Source organism: Fistularia commersonii, chromosome 10, assembly GCF_037954325.1.
Source record: "Fistularia commersonii isolate RoL2024-O1a breed Wild chromosome 10, RoL_Fcom_v1.0, whole genome shotgun sequence".
Lineage (NCBI taxonomy): Eukaryota > Metazoa > Chordata > Actinopteri > Syngnathiformes > Fistulariidae > Fistularia > Fistularia commersonii.
This window is the reverse complement of record NC_141293.1, coordinates 3,505,773-3,532,045: the sequence shown is the minus strand read 5'-3', so window position 1 is coordinate 3,532,045 and position 26,273 is coordinate 3,505,773. Positions and strand designations below refer to the sequence as shown.

The following is a 26,273-nucleotide window of genomic DNA, read 5'->3' as shown; positions in this document are numbered from 1 at the left end:
GAAGAGGCTGTCTTAGTGACAGGAGGATATGTACTAACAATGTGCTAAAATGAAAACAGATCCACATAAACTTGAGTTTGTTTTGCCCCGCAGACGCTCCCTCTTAAATGACAGAAGGGGCAGAGGATGAAGAGTGATCCAGTAAATGTCACTATTTACTGAGACTCCTTCACCCTCAGCGGTCAGTACAATTTCACCTCTGCACCATTTTGTCCCATACATTCAAAAACTACAACCTTTACAACGACACTCATTAATGCAAGATCATTATTTGTAAAGATTGCTTTTTGAGATCTGTTTTAACCTGCCTATAATTCAGACAAAAAAAAACTTTAAGAGTTGGGCGAATCACTGAAAATTAGCAAACATTGCATATATGTATATATATATATATATATATATATATATATATGTATGTGTAAAAATATTTTCGCGTTGGTAGTCAGGGAAAACATCTGTTTAATGGACAATAGAAACCCACAGTCCCACTATTTGTTCAGACTAAATTCCAGGTAAAGCCCTCAGAATTAAATGCACCCCCAAACCACAGATACATTATTCCCAACAACCCCAAAATAACACAGAAAATAAGCATTAATATTTGTGACTTGCTACTCTATATACACTGCTCAAAAAAATAAAGGGAACCCTAAAACAACACATCTTAGATTGAGTGGATGAAATATTCTCATGAAATACTTTGTTCTTTGCATAGTTTAATCTGCCGACAACAAAATCACACAAAATTATCAATGGAAATCAAACGTATTAACCCATGGAGGTCTGGACTTGGAGTCACACTCAAAATGAAAGTGGAAAAACACACTAGGAGCTGATCCAACTTTGATGTAATGTTCTTAAAACAAAACAAAATAGTGGACACTTTGATTTCACACAAGTGTGATTGACTTGGAGTTACATCGTGTTGTGTAAGTGTTATTTTTTTTAGAAGTATAAATTAATAAACATGAATATAAATATCTACAATCATTCACAATTGACAAGTATATAGGCAATAAGGAATTAATGAAGTATATCTTGTTTTAAGATATACTTTATTGATCCGCATAGGGGAAATTCCTTTGTCACAGCAGCGTAACAGAATGTCAAAAATGGGAAAAAAAAAAAAAATCAATCTGAAAACAACTATAAATAGAGAGACATTAGAAGACAGAAGCAAGACATCTTAATTCACTTTCCAATAAATATTTTTTTTTGCCCTCTTCGCTGTTTGTTTTCACTCGATGTCCCTCGCCTGATCCAACTTTGATGTAATGTTCTTAAAACAAAACAAAATAGTGGACACTTTGATTTCACACAAGTGTGATTGACTTGGAGTTACATTGTGTTGTTTAAGTGTTATTTTTTTTAGAAGTATAAATTAATAAACATGAATATAAATATCTACAATCATTCACAATTGACAAGTATATAGGCAATAAGGAATTAATGAAGTATATCTTGTTTTAAGATATACTTTATTGATCCGTATAGGGGAAATTCCTTTGTCACAGCAGCACAACAGAATATCAAAAATGCGAAAAAGAATAAAATCAATCTGAAAACAACTATAAATAGAGAGACATTAGAAGACAGAAGCAAGACATCTTATTCACTTTCCAATAATTTTTTTTTTTTTGCCCTCTTCGCTGTTTGTTTTCACTCGATGTCCCTCGCCTTAATGAGCCTTTGACCTTTGACCTTCCTCCCGTTGCCCGGGTGACGCGGCTTCCTGTCGCACGCGGGGTCGAACGAACGAAAGGGAGGGGCACGCGCGCGCGAGGTCACCTGTGGAGCCTCGCGCGAGCCCCGACCGTTAAAAAAAAAAAAAAAAAAAAAAAAAGCGTCGAGGAAGAAGATCACTCCGCCGTATGCGTGTGTGTGTGTGTCGAGGTGTTCTTCTCCGTCGACGCGAAAAGAAAAAAGAGAGAGAGTGAAATAGAGAGAGAGAGAAAGAGGAGGAGGAAAAAAAAATGGAGTGTGTGCCTTTAAGGCGCCCGACTGCCTGTCGCTTTGTGCTGCGGAGAGTCTGACGCCCTGTGGACGCGGCGGAGCCGAGCACCATCCCGGAGGAGCTCCCGGGGAACGCAGCCCTCCGCTCCCGTCCCGAGAACTAGTACCGTCGGACTTCTTCAACTAAGCGACCCGGTGAGGTTGTTGTTGTTGTTGTTGTTTTTTTTTAATATAAATGTTTTCAATGTATTTATTTATCTAAACCCCAACACGTTTCACACATGACTACACACACCTCCTCCCTCTCGGCCAGACAAAGTCTGGAGATTAGTTTGTTATCGAGGGGAGACGACCACCTCCTCCTCCTCCTCCTTCTTCTTCTTCTCCTCCTCCTCCCCTTCTTCTTCTTTTTTTTTTCTTTTTCCTCCTCCCTCCGTGTTTCCTGTCCCCACGCGTGGATTCTCGGAACAATGTGCGACGGAGCGGCGTCGTTGGACACGCCGTGTGTTTTCCTGCGCCACTCTTAGAAGAGGCAGGGCTGGAGGAGGAGAAGGTGAAGCCGAGGTTGCCACATCCAGATGTTTTGGTTTTTTATTTTTAATTGTTTATGTTGTTGTTTTTCCACTCGAGATTTGAATGAGACGTGACGTGGGTGCCTTTCGGGGAAGTGTCAACCTTTGTGGAAAATTTTAATCTTTTATTTATTTACTTTTATTTGGGAGTTTGACATGGCCTGGGACACACGGTGTATTATTTACATTTTCACTCTTCACATCCACATTGGCCTGCTTTAAAAAAAAAAACCTCATTTATCATGTATTTTCTATTTTCAGCTCCTTAACATTTGCACTCATGAAATAAAAACAACCGGTCCACCTGGCAGCTTCAAGATTGAGAAGAAATGAGGCCAAAAAAAAGTTCTGAGAAACGTATAGATTTCTGCAACGTCTCCAAATTGATTTTGCTCCCCAATGACGGATCACCTGGATCAACATTTCTCCGACTGCCCGGTGGAATTCCAGCGCTGAGCTTCGTGTTTGTTTTTGCAGGTGTTCCCGAGCAGTCAGGATGAGGCCCGGTCAGCTGGTCCTCCCCGCCGCCGCCACTTTCCTCTTCCTCCTGTCCGGCCTGTCCGTGACCTCCGGCTGTAACAAGGCCCTGTGCGCCAGCGACGTCAGCAAATGCCTCATCCAGGTAGGACCTTCTCCAAAAACCTTCAATTTGAGCAACTCTGGTCCATGAATCGATCGAGATGTTGAGGGTTAACGTGTCCGAATCGACGTTTGGTTCAGAAGTTAGCAAAGTATCAAAAGAGATCGATGGATTGATCGTACGTATCGTCGAATCTCAAGTGATATCCGTGCCGTCCGAGCCTTCGACGAACGAGAGTCGATCTGTTTCCGCAGCCAGCGGCTTGTACGACACCGGTGTTTGTGCGAAAGCCGTGTTCTAGACCACCCGGCTCTAACGCCGCTTTTGTTTTTGAATACGTGTTCACCCAGCTCCAAATCACTGCGGTTGCAGACTCAGAGCTCGGGTTATTGCGAGCCAAACCCGTGCCCTTTTTCTACTTTAAGGCGGGACTTTTTCCGTGTGACTGCAGCCAAAACTACAGCTGTTATTTGTCTGGGAAAGAAAGGGACTCGGTGTTTGTCTGGACCGGAGTTAATGCTCGAAGTCGTGAAATTCACTCGTTTTTTTTTTTTTTGTTTTTAAATGAACACCAGACCTGCGGGACACGGTAGCGTCCTTTGGCTGGATTCCTTTACGAAGGTGCCGTCGGTACTCGCCTCATTCACGCTGGTAGTCGGGATCCAGAAACCTGGCTTCGCATTCGGAGGTGAAGTGTGCCAGGACAAGACGGGGCTCTGCAGCCAAGAACAAAGATGGAATCTGCAGTGAAGAATGTACATGCATTCCTTCCATCAGCCGAAAAAAAAAAAAAAAGGAAAGAAAAACTAGCAGTTTTCTCAGAAGGGGTTTGAAAGGAGGGCAGATTTGAAATTTCCTGATTCCTAATGCGAGCCTCTCGTCTACCTGCAAGACCGCGATCAGGGCTAAATGCCCCCAGGCCGACTACCTTGGCTTAACAAAACACTCTGTGAATAAAACCCTGTGACTTTCCTTCACTTTCTGACATCACTTCCCTTGTATCACATTTTCCCTCCCAGCCGAAGCCCAGTGGGTGATGGGAACGGGAAGAGGGGGGCGGGACCCACTCCCACCCCCACTTAAACTTTCTGCCCTGCTTTCTCCTCGTTTTCGGGGGGAAAACATGGAAAGAAGCGCCGCTTGCCTTTCCACCACCTATCAGGTTGAATTGGGGCCAGTCCCTGGCTGGTGTGTGTGTGTGTGCATGTGTGTGTGTGTGCGTGCGTGCGTGTGTGTACGTTCCTGCCTCTTCCATTAAGAAACACTGTATTTAACCCCTGTGGCTGCATGACCAGGGTGACCTCTGTCGCTGTGAGAGCAGGTGTTTGTTGCACTGGTTGGATTGTTGTGACAGGAAGCTGCTTGGAGTAGGACATACACACTTGTAGACTTTATCATATCAGTAAGATATAAAAAGAAACAGATTTTAAATTTCCTTTCTGTTTTAAAAGCAAGTCCCCATCAGGCTGTTGGCCACATCTTTGTCTTGTATCATCAATAGATTGAGCTGATTGACTTCAAAAGATGATGAAAATCACTTCCTTTGCGACAACAAACAAACCCAAGAATCGTCGTCGACCTTGCGTTTGAATTAGCGTTTCTCCAGGAAGGTGTCATTCGTGGATTCCCTGTATCAATTCTCGTGACAGTATTTGTGTTTATTACATCAGTAAGCGTCCTCTGTCAGGCTCCCCAAAGGTCCTTTGCATGCATTTTAAGTCGATTGTTATAAACGGAGTTGCTATTTGAGAGCGAAAGGGCCCTCGGCCGCGGCCTCATCAACACGCGGCGTTTTCCGTATTTACGTAACGCTGAATTTAACTGTAAAATTGAATTTCTCCAATGGAAGAAGAAACCGCTGGATGTCACCACTGTCTGCTGCAAGTTCCCATTCTAATGATCACCAGCCATTTGGGAAATCATAATATGTCATAATATATCAAAATATTCATTGAATACTTCTAATGAATGGACTTATTATTATTTCCCTCTAACTTCTCGCTCATTTTGAGGTCATGTATTTCTCGTTCGAAGGCTCTGACAGATAGATTTTCAGGCAATTTCTCATGACTTTACTTTCTTGCAAGTAATCGGCTGTCATTTGCTCTCACAATATTTTTCATGGGATTTTCAAGGGAAGAAAAAAAGGGAAAAAATAAGCAATATTGTTTACAGGTAAATGTGAAATAATGGAGGTGACGCATGCTGAGGTATTTCCAGGCTGCAGAGCAAAATATACACATTTTAACCCTTTCAAAGTCACTTGCAAGTCATAAAAATCAAAGGTTTCTCTTTGAGAAAGGGAATAAAAGTTAAAGTCGTGAATTTTGACACTTCTCCTTGGCACGCACCTGATAGGCGTTTCATTTTTTCAGTGCTCAGCGTGATGAGACTTTATTTTTATTGTTTTTATCTAAGGAATCGTCGCCCGGTCATTACTTTTTTAAAAACCATGTCTTTATCTGTAACCCAAAACACACACACACACACACACACACACACACACACACTAAATGCCCTGTACTTCCAGGTGGCTTCTTTCTTTGTGATGAATCGCCGTTCAGCACAACGGCTCTGTAGCTTCCGCGACCTCGCTGACACCGACTTGCTAGCTGTCAGGAGGGGAGAGCGAGTGTGTGTGTGCGTGTGTGTGTGTGTGTGTGTGTGTGTGTCTGTGTGTGTGTGTGTGTGTGTGTGTGTGTGTGCCGTGGAGGAGAAAGGCTTCTGCCTCTGGCTCCTCCGCAGGAGCCCCCACACTGCTTGCCATTCCTGCGATTAGTGGGATCCGACGCTCGCTTTTCACGCTCCGCTGCAGCCTCCAGTCATTTTTCTGAATTCCCCGAGAACCCCCACCCCACCACCACCTCTGACAAGAACATGAGAGGAAGAGAAGGTCAGGAGGAGGTGTGTGTGTGTGTGTGTGTGTGTGTGTGTGCGTGCGGGTGTGTTTGTGTGTGTGGAGGGGGTTGTTAGTTAGTGTCGGGGAAGTAAGAGATTCACAAATGTTCAATATCAGCCAGCAGGCGATTGGCTGCGTAATCGATGAATGTATTTGCCTCCTCTGAAGTCTTTGGGCGGCTGTGGCCGGCAGGGTGTCCCTCCAGTTAGAAAGTTGGCAGTTTGAATCCCGGCTCCCCCCTTCTGCATGTCCCAATGTCCTCAGTTGCCATGCAAGGCCCCAGCCAGGCAATCCAAGGGGGTTGCACCCAGGGGTTCGGTGTCGTAGTGTAAAGGCCCTGGATTGCTCTTCGCTCCGTTGCACCACCTGTTCTTGTCATTTCTAATTCTGGTTTTGTTTTTCAACTTCAACTTTGTTTCTATTAGTATTCTGTTGTTCCGCAAGGCAACACTACACCAGAGCACATTCCTTGCATGTGAAAACCACTTGGAGAATAAAGAAGTTCAGATCCTGATTCCGCTGGAGTTTCTACCGTTGACTTATTTTAGCGATATTGAACGCGTCAAAGGTCCGATCAGTTTGCGTCTCCATTCCCCGCTGGACTCCAACCTTGTCTAGCCGGGGATATGCTGGTTGTCTGGCGTGGATTCTAGCCTGACGCCTGGTCGTTTTTCTTTTTTAGCTGTGCTTCTGACGGGATATGACTCTATCACCAGCCGGGTCCCGGCACGTCGTCCCATTAGCATGGAGTAGAATTGACGTCTTACTAACACGAGACAGACATCGGCCAACAATCTCTCACCCTCTCATTCACACGTCAGTTTGGGGGCTCCAGTGAACCCCATGGGTGTCATTGGACTGTCAGGGGGGGACCCGGAGAAGCCGGGGTAACCCCACGGAGACTCGGCACAGAAAGAACCACTTGTTGAAACAGAACAATGTACCGACCTGAAGCAGATGCTTACTGTAGCCATCTGAGAACTATCTGATGCGCCCTACATCTTGTTGAAAGTTCTTAGGTGCCTCAAGGAGGACGCGTATTAGCCGATGTTGATATTGTCTTCCCCGTGACGGATAAAGAAAATGGTGCAAAAGGCTCGACGCTTTTAATTCGACGATATCATGAAATTGCGACATTCAAACCCGGAGGTTTTCCCCTGACCAAGCCATAAATAGAGAAGTTCAAGAGGAGTCTCTAGAGTTGAGATCCCAGTCCTCCCTTTTAATGCTCATTCAACACGTCTAAATAACAGACTTCATCCAAATCTGAGTTCCGTAACCCTCGGCCGAGTCTGCTCCCACTCTGGAGCCGCCGGGGCCGATCCTGACTGACGCAGCTTGGACGTTTTTCCTGAACTGATTTAAAACCCCTGTGCTTTGTCACAACCAGCCTGCCAATTCACCCCACAGGGCGTTTGTACGCAGTATGTCAAACGCAGCACTTTGCTGTCGTCACCATGCTTTTGACGTCTTCGTTTGTTATCAGAATCCACTTTTGAGGATTTATGCCACTTTTTTCAAGTTTGTAATCCAGCTGTTTCACTGTGTTGCAACAACTGGAAAGCTAATTGTTCATTTAATTATTTAAGCCATAACCAGTGGCACGAAAGAAAATCCCCTACAAATCACCAATAAGGATGAAAGATAATTTAAAACACAATAACCTCTGATATTCTCCCACAATCGGCTAAAATAGCTAGAAATAATCCCAACACATATCCAATGAAATATTCCAAAAAAATGAAACCAAAAAATTAACTGAAAAACTGCAAAAAAAAATCTGAATTACAACTTAGCTGGAGATCACTTGTATTAGTTTCTAATTTATTTATTTTTTAACGACGGGGGAAAAAAAATGACCAAAAATAATGAGATAAAAACATTGGTATGCTCCGACCAGGTCCAGGGACGTTTCAGACTCGTGACGCCCCGACATCGTTGCTTTGGGGTGTTTGCGCAAGACAAGTTGGAGCGGCTTGAAATCACACGGGCCAGCATCGAAGCAGATTTAAACCGGATTGTAAAATAAGCGTCGGCGCGGCCAAAGGTTTTATTGTTTGGTGTTTTGGAGCTCGCCGGGACGGACGCCCACGGCCTACGTTAAATTATGAGATGCGTCTGGCGTCTGTTTTTTCAATCCTACCTTTTATATAGTCCTAATTCGTCATGCAGCGGGTTGCGATCAGAGGCCTGGCGGCAGAGAGGACAGTGATTCAGCGAGCTGTGTGTGGTTTAGCCATCTCTCACTGGTGAGTCACCAGAGAGTCTTTTATCATGGCCGGAGAAGCTTCTGCAAAGGAGGAGGAGGAGGAGAAGGAGGGAGCCAAACTATAAATGGAAAGGGGAGAGAGTGTGTGTTGTGGGAGGGAGCACAGCCATGTTCTGTTTCCCAGGTGTTTTCCTCCCTCCCCCCCCTTCATCGCGGTGACCTTGACAAGGAGGAATGCGCTCTCTCCCGCTCGGCATCGGGAGAGAAATCGCCGACATGTTTGCGCGCACTCGTCAATCGGACACACTCCCCGCCTCAGCGGCCTCCGTGGCCCCCATACCGGAGGCGAAGGAGGGAGCCGAGCTGCTCTTCTGCTTTTAGACGCTTAATGGGATAAGCAGAGGCCTCGTGTGTGCCGGCTGTTTACAGAAGCCCCAGTAATAATATTACCTTCCCTCTTTTTAAGAAAACAAACTCATGCAACGACCTGCTTGTACTCTTGTGTCTATTTTTCCTTTCAAGAAAAACGTGCTGGTCATTTTTCGATCGACTTTCGTGCGAACGCAGGCGGCATTGGGAATGGGATGAGGATTTCTGAAGGAGCTGGGTTTCAATGCCGCAAAAGTTTGTTTTCAGCAAAATGGATGGCCGTGTTTTTATTTATTTTTTTTTTTGAAATGCTGGAAATCACCGTTCGGGTGGATTTTTCTCCTCGATTTTGAGCGAACCTATTTAGATGTCATTATTCCGGGACGACTCCAGACTTGGATCGGCACGATAAATAAACTAGGTCCATGAATCAGGAGTAATTACAGCGGTTAAAAGAAAAAAGAAATATATGTTGATTTTGTAATACTATTATTCTTCCTTCTGTAAACAACCTCACATTCCTAATAAACTCGACCCACATTTCTTACCGTAAACACCCCAGTCAATGTGCAGTTGGAATTTTCGATCAGTGTGTCGACTTTTACCTCATATTTAAAGCGAAAGACGTTTATAAGGGACGGCCGGGTTCCCGTTTAAGAGTCGCCTGGACACTTTGTGCCGCGTGTATCTCGCGGCGGCGGAGAAGATTTCATAATGGCGGCGAGTAGGACGGCGGTTTGACCCTCAGCCGAGGCCTCAGGCTTGAAGAGGCCGGCGTGTCGGGGCCCGCGCGCTCATGAACGAAACAAAAATAGGGGCCGAGTGAACGCCATCGCCGCATCGGGTTACATGCGCTAACTGTAATACGTGAAATATTCATTTGTAAAGTGTGTATGTGTGTGTGTTTGCCGCAGGAGCTGTGCCAGTGTCGGCCGTCGGATGGGAACTGCTCGTGCTGTAAGGAGTGTATGCTGTGTCTGGGGAACCTGTGGGAGGAGTGCTGCGACTGCGTAGGTGAGTCACAACACTCATTTCTGAAACCTATCCGAGATGGGGGGGATTCGTACATTAGTCTGTGGAAGTTCTCAGTCATGCAGGTCACGGAGAATTTTTGTGCGCTTCTTCTTGCTGTGGCGACTGGACTTGAATTTCTCCCCTCGAAGACGTTTTAGCCCTCATCCCAGAGGTTTCTGCGGTTCTAAAGTGAAGAAATTCAAGTTTAGTTGCCACAACAAGATGTGCACAAGAATTCCCCGTTTGAACCAGAATTTGCAAATGAGCGAGTTTTCTTTTTGGCGGAAGAACATCAATCTCCGACGCGCCGCCTCTGCTCTTTTTCTCGGCGTCGAGAGTAGAGCGGGTCTGTAAGGCAGGTGAGATATGAGATGCCGTCTGATACACGGCGGGTGTGAGCTGAGCGAAGCCAGATGACGGGGACGCCGCGGCGCGGAGCCGGACCTTAAATAAAGACAATATTGTGATTTCCGAGCGGCGGCTCCTCCATGCGGACAGGAAGTCTCAAAAGTCCTCTGGCGGATCAAAGGGAAGAAGACGCCGGAAGGAAGCTGACTCGCAGAAATGAACTTTGACTTCCCGTCTCTCTAAAAAGCCAGAAGAAAGATTCGTCCGGTTAACTCCCATCTCGCCGCGGCTCTCAGCTCATCTTGACAGACAGATATTGCTGTACTTGCTGACAAGGGGGCTTTATTAAAACTGTGTGATGTGGAACACAAATACAAGCATCTGACAGAGAGCCCGGCTCGCCGCTGCCGCACAGATGTGCCGGCTGGAGCTTTCCTCGTGGACGACTCTCTTAAAATACAGTCAAGATGGCCCATCGCCTGCGGCGAGTAAATATTTCTCATTTATATGTTATTCCTTGCAGCTCGGGCCCTTTTTCGACCACTGTAAGTAACTTTCCACTCCAAACGCAGGCCAGAACGCCGGCTGTTTTGAGGCAAGCGGTCGCAGCTCCAGGTGCAGCCGGCAGAGTCGGGAAGGCCGAGGGCCGTTTGTGTTTTAGAGGAGGAGGAAGGGAGGAGGACCCATGTGTAAGCTTTATTTAAAACAGCTGCGAGGGCTCGGTTTGTAATCCAATTCCTTTGTCAAACTCCATTCCCCATTAAATGATTTAGCCATTAGCTGTAATTCACTTTGACTCATTCGAAGTGTTAGAAAGATCATATCTGAAGACGTAGGACTTTGTCAAGTGATTACTACTGGGCTGGGAAATTCAATTAAAGTGCCAAAGGAGCCTTAATTCAGACAAGACGCTCTTGACAGCGGGGTTGTTTTATAAAAGCGCTCATCTGAGTTGAACTCATGCATTAAATATTTTAGAGAACTTGAAGCGGGGCTGGGTCGAAGCGCTGGAAATACGGCTGAGGTGTTTTCAGATTACAAATTGTGATAGATCATTTTACTTTCAGGCACAGCACAGTGTCTGGGAAACACATTCTTTCCACATCGGTAATAGGCTCGGAAACTATTCTTCAGGAGAAGAAATCGGGTTGCAACGGTTAGCGTTTCCGCCTCACGGCGAGAGGGTCCCCGGTTCAATTCCTACAAAGAGGGGGGGACCTTTCTGTGTGGAGTCTCCATGTTCTCTGGGTTCTCCTCCGGTTTACTCAGGAAACACGCACGAGGTCAATCGAAGCCGCATATTTGTCCAGACGTGCGAATGAGAGAAGGAACGCTTGTGTGTCACCATATGGACTGGTGACCGTCCGGGTGTGAACCTCAACTCTCGCCCACTGCCGGCTTCAGCCCCACCACCACCCAGACAGCTGGATAAATGCTATGGAGAATGAATGAGTGGGGGGAAAAAAAGGCGCAGGGAATTTTTGGATGTGTTTTAAAATCGCAAATGACCTCAGCGATCTTGTATTGGAGCCGTTCGAATGAATGAAGAAACAAACGTTTGAATCAGAAGTGGATGAAACCACTCGTCCTCACGTGGGGGGGACGGGACACCGTTTCTCATATTTCATTACAAACAAAACGATATATTTATGGAAAAAGTTCATCGTGATTGTTTTGATTCTTTTTTTTTTTTTTTAATTCATATCACTCTGTCTCACTGTGATTGATTTTCTACCTTGGGTTGACTTTAACAGTTAAATTAGGGGGTGAAACATCTCCAAGTGAAGAAATTCAAGTGCAGTTGCCACGACAAGAATTCCCCATGATCTGGACGACTGAGGACCTCCACACCCAGAAGCCCACAGCACTCTAACATTTTTATTTATTTTTTTCAGGGATGTGTAACCCCAAGAACTACAGCGACTCTCCGGCCACGTCGAAGAGCACCGTGGAAGAGCTGCACCGCCCCATCCCCTCGCTGTTCCGCGCCCTCACGGAGGGAGACGCCCCCATCAACATGATGGTGGTGTCCTTCCCCGTGGCCGAGGAGCTCTCCCATCACGAGAACCTGGTGTCCTTCCTGGAGTCCCTGGACAGCAGGCAGCAGAACGTGTCGGTGCCCGGAAACAGCATCCACACCAGCTACGACACTCAAGGTGAGCACACGTGCTCCGGAGCCACGCAAATAATTGCACCGTATTAATGCATAATTTTAATAGTAATATCAAAATACACTAGGTTTACCTCTTCATGATTTGAATGTGTTTGCAGCTGACTTTTAAGATGAACACTGAAGTTGCCAAATTGTTGACTGGATGCAGTAAATCAGTGGAATCAGTAAAATAAATGCAAAAGCAGATCTTGTGTGGTGCACAGTTTTGATTCCAAATCCCAGTTGGACCATAACGCAGAGGCAGACAATCTATTCAAATGTCATTAATTATGTTATTTCCACTCTCTCTCACAACAAAAGGCCTGGAATGGTGACTGGATGAACACATACGGAGAAAAGCAGCAGGCTGGTATACAGGACTGTCGCAGAAAATTAGGATATTGTGATAAAGTTCTTCATCTTCTGTCATGCAATTACAAAAACAAAAATGTCATACATTCTGGATTCATTACAAATTAACTGAAATATTGCAAGCCTTTTATTTTTTTCATATTGCTAAGAAAACTCAAAAATCCCGTCTCAAAATATTAGAATATCATGAAAAAGTAATTTTTGTTTTTTTAATTGCATTACAGAAGATGAAGAACTTTATCATAGTACTCTAATTTTCTGAGACGGTCCTGTAATGTTAGCCGCGCTAACACAATCGGGCAGTCCAAATCCAAAATCAGATCGGGGGTTTGCATCAGGGTTTCATAATTTCTGTGCAAGCAGATCTTTCGTGCATAGAATTACCGTGGGGTTGCAAATGTCCCACCGCCGGTTTTATACTCGTGCGCGGCCGTCCTGGCTCTTTACCTCCAGGCCAGTGCTGTTTACCATCCAGACCCACTTATAGCAAGCAGCCTTCCCACAGAGCGGAGCAGTTAACTCATTAAGCTCACCAAAACACATGGTCATACTTAGCCGTAGCAAGATGATTTCAACCCTGGAGTTAAAGGGGGAAAAGTGAGAGCTAATGTAGATCCCTCCCACCCCATATAAACCGCCGGTTCGGTGACTCACGTACTCTTCGCCTGCCCTCTCCTTCCAGAGAACATGTGCACCGTGGTCTACTTCGACGACTGCGTGTCCATCCGTCAGTGTAAACAATACTGTGAGTCAATGGGAGGATCCAAGTACCGCTGGTTTCACAACGCCTGCTGCCAGTGCATCGGACCCGAGTGCGTGGACTACGGCAGCAAGGCCGTAAAGTGCAACAACTGTTTCCTCTGAAGTGCGGGCACATCTTGGTACCAAATGTCTGGACCATAACGGAGGACTGAGGGCGGAGGAAACTATGATTGTTACGTGTTAGCATTCCTCGGTTACCTTGTAAAATACACCCCTGCGCCCCTTTCTTAATCTTGCAAATTGTTTTTTTTTTTTTTTTTAATTCTGCTGTTATGTTTCACTGTATATTTTTAGATATGTTTTCAATAATGTTTTTACTAGAGGTGTATATGAATAATGTATTTTTACAGTTATGGTCTTCTAAATCCCAGTCTTTATGCCAAATAAACGTTTGGTGACATGGAAGGGTTTGTCTCACGGAAAAACAAAACAAAACAAAAATCTTCTTGTAGATTTTCTTGAACATCTTGCGTCTGAAAGGCAAAAAGCAAGTGGAACAGTAAATGCCCATCTTTCCACTTTCCTCTAATCTTAGCTTGGTTTTGCTCAAGTCAGGAAACCCATCATTTCCTGTGGAAACAAAGTTGTTATTATACCATTCTGGTCCACAGGTGTTCCAGAGCTCACTGACCATCTCATGCAAACGGAGGGCGGGTTGGGGGATGTGAAGCCATGCCAACTGGTCACTGCCACAGACAAATGTTCTTTGTAATGCCGTGCGTTTTGAAAAGGCAGCAGGGTGCCCTATCGCTGATTCTGTTCCCACTTGGCATGCAGCGGCCGTTCGCTCAGACTAATGTACTGCACTCACAATGAGACTTTGTTTGTCTTTTTATGATATTGAATCACGACCTCATTTCACCACGGCAGCTGTGGAATCAGAGAAGCGGTGCCAGTAAAGATCCGATCGGAGCACTAATGTCTTTCATATGTCAGGATGACCACGAGTCTCGAGGTTTCAACCGCAATATTTGGGAAACAAATGTCTTAGCATTGCAAGTGGTTTCCTTCGATTTACATTATACTTGTTTGTCAAATTAGTGTTTGACAAGTTTCTCATGTACATAAACATGTTTAATAAGTGGTAAAGATCAAATAATGCCGCAGCAAAAAACATTCATAACTTATTACAGATCATTTTGGCCAAATTGCCTAAATAGACTTTACACTTCTGGCATAAAGAACGTCACAGCAAATAACGCCCCCCTTGCGAACTACATTTCCCAGAATGCACTCTCTTTACGGCGCAGGCGCGGTTGGGTTTATTTGGTATACAGACCGGACAGCCGGAAACGGCACCCTGAAATTGATCGAACTGGATAGTATTTGGTAAAGTTTCTTGTCTATTTGTTTTAATTGCACAAGGACAATTTAGCCGCTGTGAAATACAGCTAAGCATTGACGGTTGAATGTAAAGCTCATGCTGTTTTGTTTGAATTACTCTGGCTTTGACCGTTACGGGAGGCTTTGCTAATCAGCTAGCTTAGCAGGTTGGCAACTAGCTTGAAGTAACGTTAGCATATGGGCCCCTCCATTCAGTGCAGAGTTTGTCATTTTGGCCGATTGTAGTGAAGATATGTTTATTCACCCACACATAATCTAAATAAGACGGTTTGGGGACATTTGGATTTGTTGACTGAATTATGAAAGGGGGCACAGCCAGTAAATATTAGGCATAATCTCCTCAGACATCGAGAAAAGGGCTACAAGATGTCAGAGAGAGGCAGGACTTATTGGTGGTGTTGGAAATTAAATCCAGGTAGTTTTAGGACTATTTAGCCGCTTTCCATCGCTCATCGCATCCACCGTTTGACCCACACTTGCGTCTATTAGCGAATGGATTGAAGAGACGGTGTACCTCATTTTTAGACACACAATTCAACACTTTATGGTCGATTATCGCCAACACTTTAAAAACACTGTCCTGGAATCGTTATGCACTTCCTCCAAAGCTACATTGACCGCACTGGAGTTCCTTATGAACTCAGGTTTCCTTGTATGCAAACCGTGCTTGCAGATGTGTTGACAATGAGCTGGGTAACCAGCGAACTTCAGTGTTGTGTGCATATATTTCTATATCTTTTTTGTTTTTCTTCGGCGAGTGTTCACGCTCGAAACAGTAGTTGCTAATTATGTTCCTATAGCGCCATCTGGTGGCTGAATATCGCCACTGCAGGTTGTCATCTGGAGTTATTGAAATCCTCTGAATGAAGAAACTCCAAGCGTTTCTCTGCTGTAAATCATGTAAATGGAAAATATACTGTGTAATGAGGGATTTTTTTTAATGATACAGTAAATTCCGTGCTATAAAAAATATTGATAATCGATGGTGCTGAGTTGGAGGCTGTATCAGCTTAATCTTTATAACGTACTAATCATACTGCATCAAACTAGAGAAATCGTCATCTGATTTTTTTTTGTTACCAATGTACTTTTAATTAATATAAGGTTGCTAATTGACTTTTAAAGACTTAGACAGCTGTGACTTTTCTGGTAAATTAATAAAGCAGACTGTTGTTTTTGATTGAAGTAAATATAAACTCTGAGTCCCATTTAAACAAAGTCTAACTCAAATCTGCTTTTGAATGAACATTTAGAGATTTTCATGTAGCAAAAAATGTAGTGCGGGGAAGGCAAGTTTAATGCATTCAATACTGTTTCAGAATAGATCCTGTAAATTAATCTATGACCAAAACAGAAAAAATAATTCTATTATGAGATATTGCTTCCTTACCAATATTATTTCATAGTGTCTTATGAAGAGACGCTGGTTTGCAGAGATGGGTGAGCCACTGACATATTGAAATTACAGTCTAAAAATTAAGCTCAGTTTGTTTTTAAAATCATAAAATACGGAATGTGCTCAGGAAATTAACTTATTTTGCAGAGGGTTGTAAATCACAGGCTTGCATCTTATCACGCTCTAATTTCTTCGGACCAGAAGGCGATAACTGCAGATTCTCAGCAATCGTCAGTTTCGGACTTGATTTAATCGGAGAACTGCAATTATTATTAGACGATGAATGTCCGTGTCACGTGTGTCATCGCATTGTCACTTAGAGAAATTACAAGAAAAAAAATCCTGAAAATGATACATTTTCTAAAATCCCTCTTACACGCGGCATTTAACGTTGTGTCGGAAATAAGTACGGCATTGGAATAATGCGGCGAGCATTATTGTGCCCGAGGGACAAGCTGAATTTGCACACAGTCTGCTTTGAAATTGTCAAAATGGTCATCAAAATGGTTCTTGAAAAGTTTTATTTTCATATTTTGACACTAATATCAGGAGTTTTCATTTAGATTAAGATAATATAGAATTTAGTGATCCCAAGATGGGGAAATTAAATTGTCATAGCAGCATTACAGGGTAGAAAAGTGTGCAAAAAGTAATAATAGCAAGAATATACAAACAAGGGATATAGGCACAAATGAGCAAAGACTATATGTAAAATTGACAATAGAACACCAAATATAAAAAGAAGTTAAAGAAATGCCTTGTGCAGTGAATGGTTATAGAAAATACAGGCGAACTGTTGGAGAGGTGGATAGTTAAAATGAAATTATATTATATAAGATGTCCTGGAAAATGTATAAATACAAATACTGCGCAGATGAGAGTGATAGGTAAAGACGGAAGAATTGCAAAAAAAAAAAAAAAAATATATATATATATATATATATATATATAAAGATATTTTTGTCATGGCAGTAAGCAGCCCTTCCTCTTAGTGAAGCTAAGATATGAAGAAGCTAAAGTGAAGCTAAAATATGTTTGCCTTGCATAACAGCATGAACATGTATGGCACAATACAATTGTGTGCATTTTTGGCCATTGCCTTGCTCTGATGAAATTTTGCACTGAATGGACTCAAGTCACACAGGTAGCCCAGCCAAAAAAAATAAAAAAAACAAAAAAAAAAAGGTAGCCCAGCAAAAAAAAAAACACACAGGTAGCCCAGCCAAAAAACAAACAAACCAACAAAAAAACAGGTAGCGCAGCCAAAAATAAACCAAACAAACAAAAAAACAGGTCGCCCAGCCAAAAAACAAACAAAACAGGTAGCCTAGCCAAAAAAAAAAAAAACACAGGTAGCCCAGCCAAAAAACAAACAAACCAACAAAAAAACAGGTAGCGCAGCCAAAAATAAACCAAACCAACAAAAAAACAGGTCGCCCAGCCAAAAAACAAACAAAACAGGTAGCCCTGCCAAAAAAAAAACAGGTAGCCTAGCCAAATAAAAAAAACAGGTAGCCCACCCAAAAAACAACCAAAAAAAACAGGTATTCCAGCCAAAAAAAAGAACAGGTAGCCTAGCCAAAAAAAAACCAACAAAAAATACAGGTTGCCCAGCCAAAAAAAACACAAAAAAAACAGGTAGTCCAGCCTCAATCAAGTGGCCAAATTTCACAGTGAGGATGGATGTTAGCCTAAGAGCCTATTTTTATTTTTTTTACGTGCGGTACAAGTTTATTTGAAAGAAAGGGGCTCAGCAATGGACTTGCGTTGCCTTTTGCGATCGACCACTAGATCGGGATCGCCGTGTTTGGCGCCCCTGCTTTAGATCATCCCAGGTGAAATGTCCACCTCCTCCCATCACAGGTGGAATGGAGAGGTGATGCCCCTGCAGCCTGAGGATTGACAGGGCATCCCAGCCATGACCGAGTGCTTCCTGCCCCCCAGCAGCAGTCCTGCCGAGCAGCGCAGGACCGAGCACCCCGGCGGGGTGGCCCGCACCCCCAGCTCCGAGGAGATCAGCCCCACTAAGTTCCCCGGCCTGTACCGCACCGGAGACCCCTCGCCGCCGCACGATGGCCACCACCACGAGCCGCCCGACACTTACGTCTCGGACGATGACAAAGAGCACAACAAGAAGAAGAACAAGTTCAAGAAGAAGGAGAAAAGAAGTAAGTGATGTCCCTCGAGGACAGGGGTGTCAAACCGGGGGTCACATACGGCCTAATTTGATGGGGCCGGACCAGTAAAATCATAGCATAATTACCTAGAAGTAACACTTTTTTTGTCTCAGTGTAAAGGAGAACAGGTAAATGTTAAAAATCTGTATATGCAATGAGCTGTTCCTTTAAAATAATACATGACGAACACTAAGCAACCCTATGCCTCAATTCTGTCTTCTCTGTGCATCGTGTTGCAGTATTTTTCGCCATGGCGAGTCGCACTTTGGCACCAAAACTTGCCGCATCCACACCAAGCATACATATACCAAGCATAGGTTTCTTATTACTTCAAGGAACAAACAAGAAGTGGTCAATTTTTCTTGGAAAACCCTACACTCCATGTCCACTTTTCTCTTTTTTGATAACGACATCTTGCTGATGAGGGTGTCGGGGCCAATGGAAAAGCAGGTACATTTCTAACAATAAGTAAAAATGCTATTTACAGAGCCGGAAGCCACATTGCTGACATCTGCTCGAAGTTCTGAGTCACATGACTAAACACTGACTAAATCAGTGTGCCCCTGGGAGGAAATACATTTTTATCCAAAAGAAGTAGTTCATGATTTTTATGTATTTTTTTCAAATTGTAGATTTATTCCCCGGGCCGGGTTGGACCCCCTTGGCGGGCCAGTACCGGCCCACGGCCCGTACGTTTGACACCTGGCCCACTAAAATGATGTTTGTGTGGAGGTCCGGATCCAGGCTCCGAAGTGACCGGAGTCACGTGAACTGGTCCCAGAGTCACGCCATGATATTACCATTTGCAACCGTTAACGCCACTCATCCGCAGATTCATGCTTGGACGCCTTCAGTAAGATAAAAACACAGGAAGGGGCGCGTACATCCCCTCCAACAGGAAGCTGGTAACGCCACAGAAGACAGCAGGGTGTATCTCGGGAGTATTTTCACACCCAGTTCCTCGATCATGAATCGCACGGGGCAAAAAAAAGAGGCAATCAGAATGGAAAATAAACACATCGCTGTGCAGTCCTGCTGTCCTAGCGTCAGAATAGCATCTCTTTATGTTCGAATATCTCCACAGGTGTTTGTGCCAACTTTATTTCCTGAATGCAGCAGCTTCTTCTTTTTTCTTTTTTTTTTTTTTTTTTGAAGCTGAGGATGAGAAGTCAGGGGCTTCATGGTTTCTCTTTCATAGCAGAATACACCAAGGCCAGCAAGAAGGCCTGACTTTTGGGTCAGGGGTAGAATTGGGAGGGTCAGCACCACCTGCTCCAGCTGTTCGCTTTGGTAGCTGCTACACTCAATTGTTTTTATTTCGATTTCCCGTTTTTCTCTTCACGTGTATCTCCACATACGCATTTTTCACGTAAAATGATTGAATTTTAGCTTAAATCTGCAGGAGCTGTCCCAACTAGCGACCTAATTACCACCTTATTTTACCAGAATTGCTAAAAAAAAAAACCTGAGTTGTTTCGGATTCCGTAATACAGTATACCCTCGTTTTTTGTGGAGGTTACGTTCCAAAAAGAACCCGTGATAGGCAAAATCCGTGGAGTAGAAACCTTTATTTTTTATCATACAATTAAATACTCTATTATACATTGCTGCTGTCGTCCCTATGTTTTTTTCTTCCTTCTTTATGGAACGAACGGAAGATTCATTAATTCCGTAATGCCGACCTACAGCCGCGTAGCTTTTACCTTCCCTGAGCATGTCCAGAAGTTTAACTTTATCTGCGATATATAGCATCTTCCTGCCGCAGGTGCTTTTGTCGATCCAGAGCGTTTCGTCAACATTACGGGTTTTAGAGAAACTCGAAATCGCAAGAGAATTTGCACGTACGTCATGTAAATTAGGCAAGCTGTTTTACGTACGTGTACATATTAAACTGCAACGTTATTGACGCACAGGTAGAGAAGAAGCGGAGTGACTATTTAGCCAATCAGAACGCAGAACACAATGCAAATCCGTGAAGTAGCGAAAACTGTGAAAAGTAAACCGCGTTCTAGCGAAGGATCACTGTATTACAAGTTTAAAAATCAAAATAAAACGCTAGCACAAAGGCCGGTTCATCCCGCAAAGGGGGAGCTTCCCACTTTTCCATTGTGTCGCCTGCCGCCGCCCGTATCAGTGATAAATGTTCCTTTCCAAAGCGCGTTTGTCGGGCCCATTGTCGGACGTTTTGTTCTGTGTTTTTTTTTTTTTTTTTTGTTCCCTCCTGAATTTCCGACGCCTGTATTTAGCACCCACGCCGGTGTTTGGCAGCAGAGGTGGAGGGAGGGGGGGAGAAAAGATGGACGCCCAGAGAGCCTGGCGAAGGTGTGTCTCAGACAGTGGTGCGATATGCCGGACCCTCTCCGGGGGGAAAAAGTCTCCGAGATAAAAATAGAGCCACCAAAACCGAGGGGGTCAATAATTTGCCTTTTTATCACCGTCCTGTGGCTGTTTGCTCCAAAGAGAAATATTCAAACTGGCGGTGGAGCGGAGCGGCGTAAGGTACAGTGGGAGTTATGCTAAATTGGTGGCTGACCTCTTTTCTAAGTCCCCTTTCTCCCCCTCCTCTGCCGTCTCTCCTTCAGCTCATATCTCTCCATATTTGTATTTCAGTCCTTCCGCGGTTCCGCTGTAGAAGGAGGTGGATAAAACAGGGGTGTTTCTACCCCGAGGACTAACCCCCCCCCCCCACCCCCCTATTTTTATTTTTTTGTCTTTCTCTCTCCGCTTCCCCCAGCGGAAGGCTACGCCGCCTTCCAGGAGGACAGCTCCGCGGACGAGGCGGAGAGCCCGTCCAAGATGAAGCGCTCCAAGGGAATCCATGTGTTCAAGAAGCCGAGCTTCTCCAAAAAGAAGGAGAAGGACTTCAAGGTGAAAGAGAAGGGCCTCAAGGAGGACAAGGCCAAGGATAAGAAGTCCAAGGACCTCACCGCCGCCGACGTGGTAAAACAGTGGAAGGAGAAGAAGAAGAAGAAGAAGCCGACCACCGACGCCGAGCCGGTCCCGGTGGAGACTCCCACCATCAGGCCCGTCTTCGGCGCTCCCCTGGTGGAGGCCATCAAGAGGACGGCGCTCTACGACGGCATCCAGCTGCCGGCCGTCTTCAGAGAGTGCGTGGACTACATCGAAAACTACGGCATGAAGTGCGAGGGCATCTACCGGGTCTCAGGTACCCAAACGCTCGCCGTCTGGTTTGCGGTGTCGTTCCCGCGTCTTGACGCTCGCCCGACTCTCTCCTCCGCAGGTATGAAGTCCAAGGTGGACGAGCTAAAAGCGGCGTACGACCGCGAGGAGTGCCCCTGCCTGGAGGAGTACGACCCCCACACCGTCGCCAGCCTGCTGAAGCAGTACCTGCGGGAGCTGCCCGACAACCTGCTGGGTCGGGATTTGTCGCAGCGCTTCGAGGACGCCTGCGGTCGGCAGGCGGAGGCCGAGAAGGTGACGGAGTTCCACAGGCTTCTGGCCGAGGTGCCGCCGGAGAACCGGCTTCTCCTCTCCTGGCTGATCACGCACATGGACCACGTCATCGCCAAGGAGGCCGACACGAAGATGAATATCCAGAACATCTCCATCGTCCTCAACCCCACCATACAGGTCAGATAAGGGGAAAGGGCGAATCTTGGCTGCGAGGTTGCAGAGAACAGCAAATCAGCTGGAATCGAAATCCCGAATCGCCTTTTTTTCTCGCCTCCGTTTCAGATCGGGAACCGGGTCCTCTACATGTTCTTCACGCACGTGAAGGAGCTGTTCGGAGACGTCGCGCTGAGGCAGGTGGTGCGGCCGCTGCGCTGGTCCAACATGGCGACGATGCCGGCGTTGCCCGAAACCCAGGACAGCATCAAGGAGGAGATCAGGCGGCAGGTGAGTTTGGGGTCTAAAATGCTAAAATGCTAAATTTTAGCTTATTCATTCCTACTTTAGTTCTCGATTTCAGGACGACACGGACAAATATGACCCCGATTAAGAATGTCCGAGCCGATAAATTGCCGTCACTGCATTCAGGGTCCTTTTTAAGTGCTTGGAAAATAGAAACCCGAGTCACTATCGCTCATCTGTCTTTTTTTTCAATTAAAAGCTCAATCAACAGAAACTCAAAAACAAGCGTCTGTAACCGTAAAAACCCGCGATGGATGGTCACACGTGGGCGATATTCGCTATATTGGCCCCTTTTTGCCCCCGCGGGAATTCAGTAAGTCCAAAACTTACATGAATGTTCCCAGTTCGGGGGTGGCTGATTCACGTTTTTTTTTTTTTTTTACGAAAATGTAGTCATTGTCTGCCTTTCTCTTCTTTTTTTTTTGTGCGTGTTGGGTTTTTCCCAAGGAGTTCCTGCTGAATTGCCTGCACCGAGACCTCCAAGCAGGGGTGAAGGACCTGTCCAAAGAGGAGCGGCTGTGGGAGGTTCAGCGGATACTCACCGCTCTCAAACGCAAGCTGAGGGAGGCCAAGCGTCAAGTAAGTCCTATTTATTCCAAAGTAAATATTTTGTCCACCTATCGCGGCAGCCGTGAAACACAGCGCTTAACGATTTTTCTGTTTCGGGGCCGGGAGAAAGATCCGCAAGGACGACATGATAAAGCGGCACTTCCGTTTTTTTTAATTTTTTTTTTTTTTAATTTTTATAACTAGCACATTAAACAGCGAGCCCCACTTTACAAGTGACATTTTGCTGCACAAAAAGGAGGCGGCCGGCATGAACGGCCTCGGCCTCGGAAGCTTTGACCAGAGTCAGATGACGCCTCTGATATTTGGTAATTGGATTATAGTGACGGCCCGTCACAACAACATGGAGTTTGGGAAAGCCAGTAGGGTTTGCGCGGCGTGACGGGCCGCTCCTTTTTGCAGTAACGTGGAAAAAATTATAGTTTTGAGTCAATCTTTCTGTAAAACACGTAGCAGCCGCGGCCTCCGCCGGTTATCTCTTCAGCCCGATTCGCTGAAGATAACTGCATTGCCCCGACAAGCTCTAATCTGCGCCCCTCTCTTTATTTTTGCTCCTCCAGGAGTGTGAAAGCAAGATAGCCCAGGAAATCGCCAGCCTCTCGAAGGAAGACGTTTCAAAAGAAGAAATGACCGAGAACGAAGAGGAAGTCATCAACCTCCTCCTGGCGCAGGTGAGTCGCTCAGCGTCTCAAACGTCCGACCGGCTCGAATCCGCGTTTTGAGTTTTTTCAACGCTTTCCTATCTTTTTTTTTTTTAAACCTGCGACCAGGAAAACGAGATCCTGACGGAGCAGGAGGAGCTGATCTCTCTGGAGCAGGTGCTGCGTCGGCAGATCGCGACGGAGAAGGAGGAGATCGAGAGGCTCCGGGCGGAGATCGCCGACATACAAAGGTAAGAAAACGCGGCACAGCGTCGGCAAATATCTTTGTTTTAAGGAAATAAATCCACATTCGACGCGAGAAATTCCCCACTCCTTCAAACCTCAGATGTTTGGCATTTCTCAGCTAATAATCAATTGGATCCGTCTTGAGATCAGCGGCGCCGGATCCCAAAATGATTTTTTTTTTCCCCTTTCATTTCCCTACTTTTGACATTTCAGAGGAATGAATTGCGCTTTTTTTTTTTTTTTTTTACGACGGCCGTACGCATTTTTTTTTTGTAAATTCAAGTGTTTGCACACGTACGACGCATGTTCTCTACTCATGATCTCATCTGGGAAACAATCAGCCGGCAGCAGGGCCGCAGCGAGACGGAGGAGTACTCGTCCGACAGCGAGAGCGAGAGCGAGGACGAGGAGGAGCTGCAGATGATCCTGGAAGACCTGCAGAAGCAGAACGAGGAACTGGAGGTAAAACAAAGAAACGTCACATTTTTTCAAAGTGTTAGCTCGCGGTTTAGCTTTTCAGAGGCTCTTTTTCTGAATGGAGTCGAACCGAACGCTCCGGTCGGAAACGAGTGGAGCAGGCGGCTTCTCGTCTTACCGTAGGGATTATGGCGAGGCGGCGAATTTCCGAAAAGAGCCGGCGTTCTCCGAGGCCGGCGCGACTGTGTGGGCTTTCCCGCTATTCCTGTTTTACGCCGCTTCTCGCTTTTTTGTTTTTTGGCCATCTAGAACAAAAACACCCACTTGAACCAGGCCATCCACGAAGAGCAGGAGGCCATCCTGGAGCTCCGCGTCCAACTGCGGCTCCTGCAGAGCCACAAACTGCTGCAGGAGCCGCCGGCCGAGCAGGCCGCGCCCACGCAGTCGAGCCCCGAGGCCCGCGGCGAGGAGCAAGTCAAGCGATCCGTCTCCGCGGCGGCCGCGGGCGGCGACCTCGCCGGCCTGACCAACGGGAAGACGGCGAAAGATCCCCCGAAGCCCTCGCCGAGCAAAGACCGGAGAGACGCCAACATGTGAGACGTCCCGCGAAATGTCTCGTCATCCGCTAGATTTTGCCGGATCGGTGAGCTTTCGCGGCAGATACTCAAACAATCACGTCCGACGAATCGCCGTGGCGGGAAAGTTTTTCGGCGTCCCGGAACGCCCCCTCTCACGTCACCTCCAATCTCGTACCTCTCGTTTCTCCGCGCAAACTTAAACCCCCCCTCCTCCCATCCACGTAAACGAAACAGAAACGGCAAACCGCCGCAATCGACCACTGGTTACGACCGCCAGAGACAAGGTGGGACCATGTTTTCATTGCCACGCCTGTACGAAGGAAGATAAGTGTGTTTTTGTGTGTGTGTGTGAGAGGAGAAATAAGAGGAGGGCCGGAAGAGAGGGTTCCCCTGAAGATTAGGGAAACTTTTATTTTATCGTACCAACAGGGGGGCCTCGAGCAAGGATCGCCAAACAATCTCGCCGTGTCCCCGACGCAGACTTGAAATTTGACATGCAAGGATAGAGACCACTGTGCCAAAAGTGAAAAAGTTCCCCGACAGAACCACTAGTACAAAAGCCCTTTGGATACCGAAGATTTACGATTGGTCTATATATTATATATTTAATTAGTATTTTGAAGAATACGAATGACTATTCGAGAAATACATCGATTTTAAAGTTACAGCTTTTTAGTAATATATGAATATATGTGTAAAAATATTGTAGATGCTTTCTTTTCTTCGGACAGCGAATGCACATAGACGTGGTTGTGTCGGCGGCAAACGAAACAAGTGCGACGGAAACTACGCCGCCAGATCTAGGTAAACAGCAGGAGGCGGTGCGGTCACGGTCAGTTTGTGGATCAGCACTTTGCTCTTCAGTGCAATCAAATTATTATTATTTTTTTTTTCATTTCCCATGTTATCTCTGCCTCTCTTGCACAAAACGCGGGGATTCGTCGTTCTCCGGTTTTATAGCGAGATAGCGACGAATCGGAGGGGGGGGGGGGCGCCGGTTATCTCGAGCGAGCGCGCGCTGGGGGTGGGGGACTCGATTGGTTTGTCGCGTATCTGTCCCCGTTCCGAACTTGTGGCGAACGGAGCCGAGCGGAAGACGGAGGAAGTCAATCATTTCATGTCATCACCGATTCATGACTGTTGCGACGTACCGCATCCGTTCGGTGATATTTAAAGCAAAGATCTGGCCTACTTACTGTTTTCTGTATATTATTGTAAAATTGCAAACATACTGTACTTTCACCTCTTATCGATTTTGTCTTTTCTTCCTTTTTACATCCGACCTGTATGGAGTACGCAAGCGTGACGGCCCCGGCTTTAGCCGAGGGTCAAAGTTGAAGCAATCTCATGCGGACTCATGACGGAAAATGTTAGCATATTTATCCTGTGACTGAACCAGTTCAATACTAGATTGGGCTGAGAAGCTTCTCATAAGGTTATTTTCATATCGCTCCAGGCTTTTGTAGCTTAATGTTGCAGACAGATTAATGCTGTGAAGAATAAAGTGTCAATCTGACCAACTTGTCTCTTCCTATGTTCCTCCCTTTCTGCCCATCCGGCCCTAGGACTTCTCTGACAGCATATTCCACATATAGCATTTCCCTATTTTTCCATGACACATCAATTACACCGCATTCCCCGGCTCAGATCACAAAGAGGCGGTAAATTAATTGTCCGTTTTGATTGTTTTAGAAGCCAAATGTTAATTGATCCCGGCTGAAACCGCGCCAGAGTCTCAGTAAACGATGGTACATTCCAACACACTTTTTGTCATTACCAGTCTCCGAGTGGTAAAGCGCCCTGC

General features: G+C 45.6%; 2 protein-coding genes and 1 long non-coding RNA gene across 6 annotated transcripts; 2 read left to right on the top strand and 1 right to left on the bottom strand.

Annotated features, from left to right (window-relative positions):
* The first annotated feature begins 1,852 nt into the window (after positions 1-1,852).
* Positions 1,853-13,634, top strand: twsg1a (twisted gastrulation BMP signaling modulator 1a). Of its 3 annotated transcripts, none has more exons than XM_086153379.1 (5): positions 1,853-2,153; positions 3,003-3,147; positions 9,497-9,596; positions 11,840-12,100; positions 13,151-13,634. In XM_086153379.1, exons 2-5 carry the CDS (start codon positions 3,022-3,024, stop codon positions 13,330-13,332), a joined length of 669 nt encoding a protein of 222 aa, XP_086009505.1. In that variant the 5' UTR covers positions 1,853-2,153; positions 3,003-3,021; the 3' UTR covers positions 13,333-13,634. The 3 variants fall into 3 exon arrangements, with proteins under 3 accessions (XP_086009505.1, XP_086009503.1, XP_086009504.1); XM_086153377.1 differs by having other exon boundaries at positions 1,854-2,148; XM_086153378.1 differs by lacking the exon at positions 1,853-2,153 and adding an exon at positions 2,391-2,506.
* Positions 2,042-8,288, bottom strand: LOC147230119 (uncharacterized). Its single transcript, XR_015106667.1, has 3 exons — positions 8,148-8,288; positions 3,744-3,821; positions 2,042-3,111 (listed from the first exon to the last, which is right to left on the bottom strand). It is a non-coding gene; the product is annotated as an uncharacterized LOC147230119 (long non-coding RNA).
* Positions 13,635-13,713: 79 nt separating the features above from the next.
* Positions 13,714-25,985, top strand: ralbp1 (ralA binding protein 1). 2 transcript variants are annotated; one of them, XM_086153368.1, is made up of 10 exons: positions 13,714-14,559; positions 17,834-18,138; positions 20,882-21,313; positions 21,389-21,738; positions 21,844-22,005; positions 22,471-22,599; positions 23,148-23,258; positions 23,358-23,479; positions 23,816-23,936; positions 24,201-25,985. In XM_086153368.1, exons 2-10 carry the CDS (start codon positions 17,889-17,891, stop codon positions 24,486-24,488), a joined length of 1,965 nt encoding a protein of 654 aa, XP_086009494.1. In that variant the 5' UTR covers positions 13,714-14,559; positions 17,834-17,888; the 3' UTR covers positions 24,489-25,985. The 2 variants fall into 2 exon arrangements, with proteins under 2 accessions (XP_086009494.1, XP_086009493.1); XM_086153367.1 differs by having other exon boundaries at positions 22,468-22,599.
* The last annotated feature ends 288 nt before the right edge of the window (positions 25,986-26,273 follow it).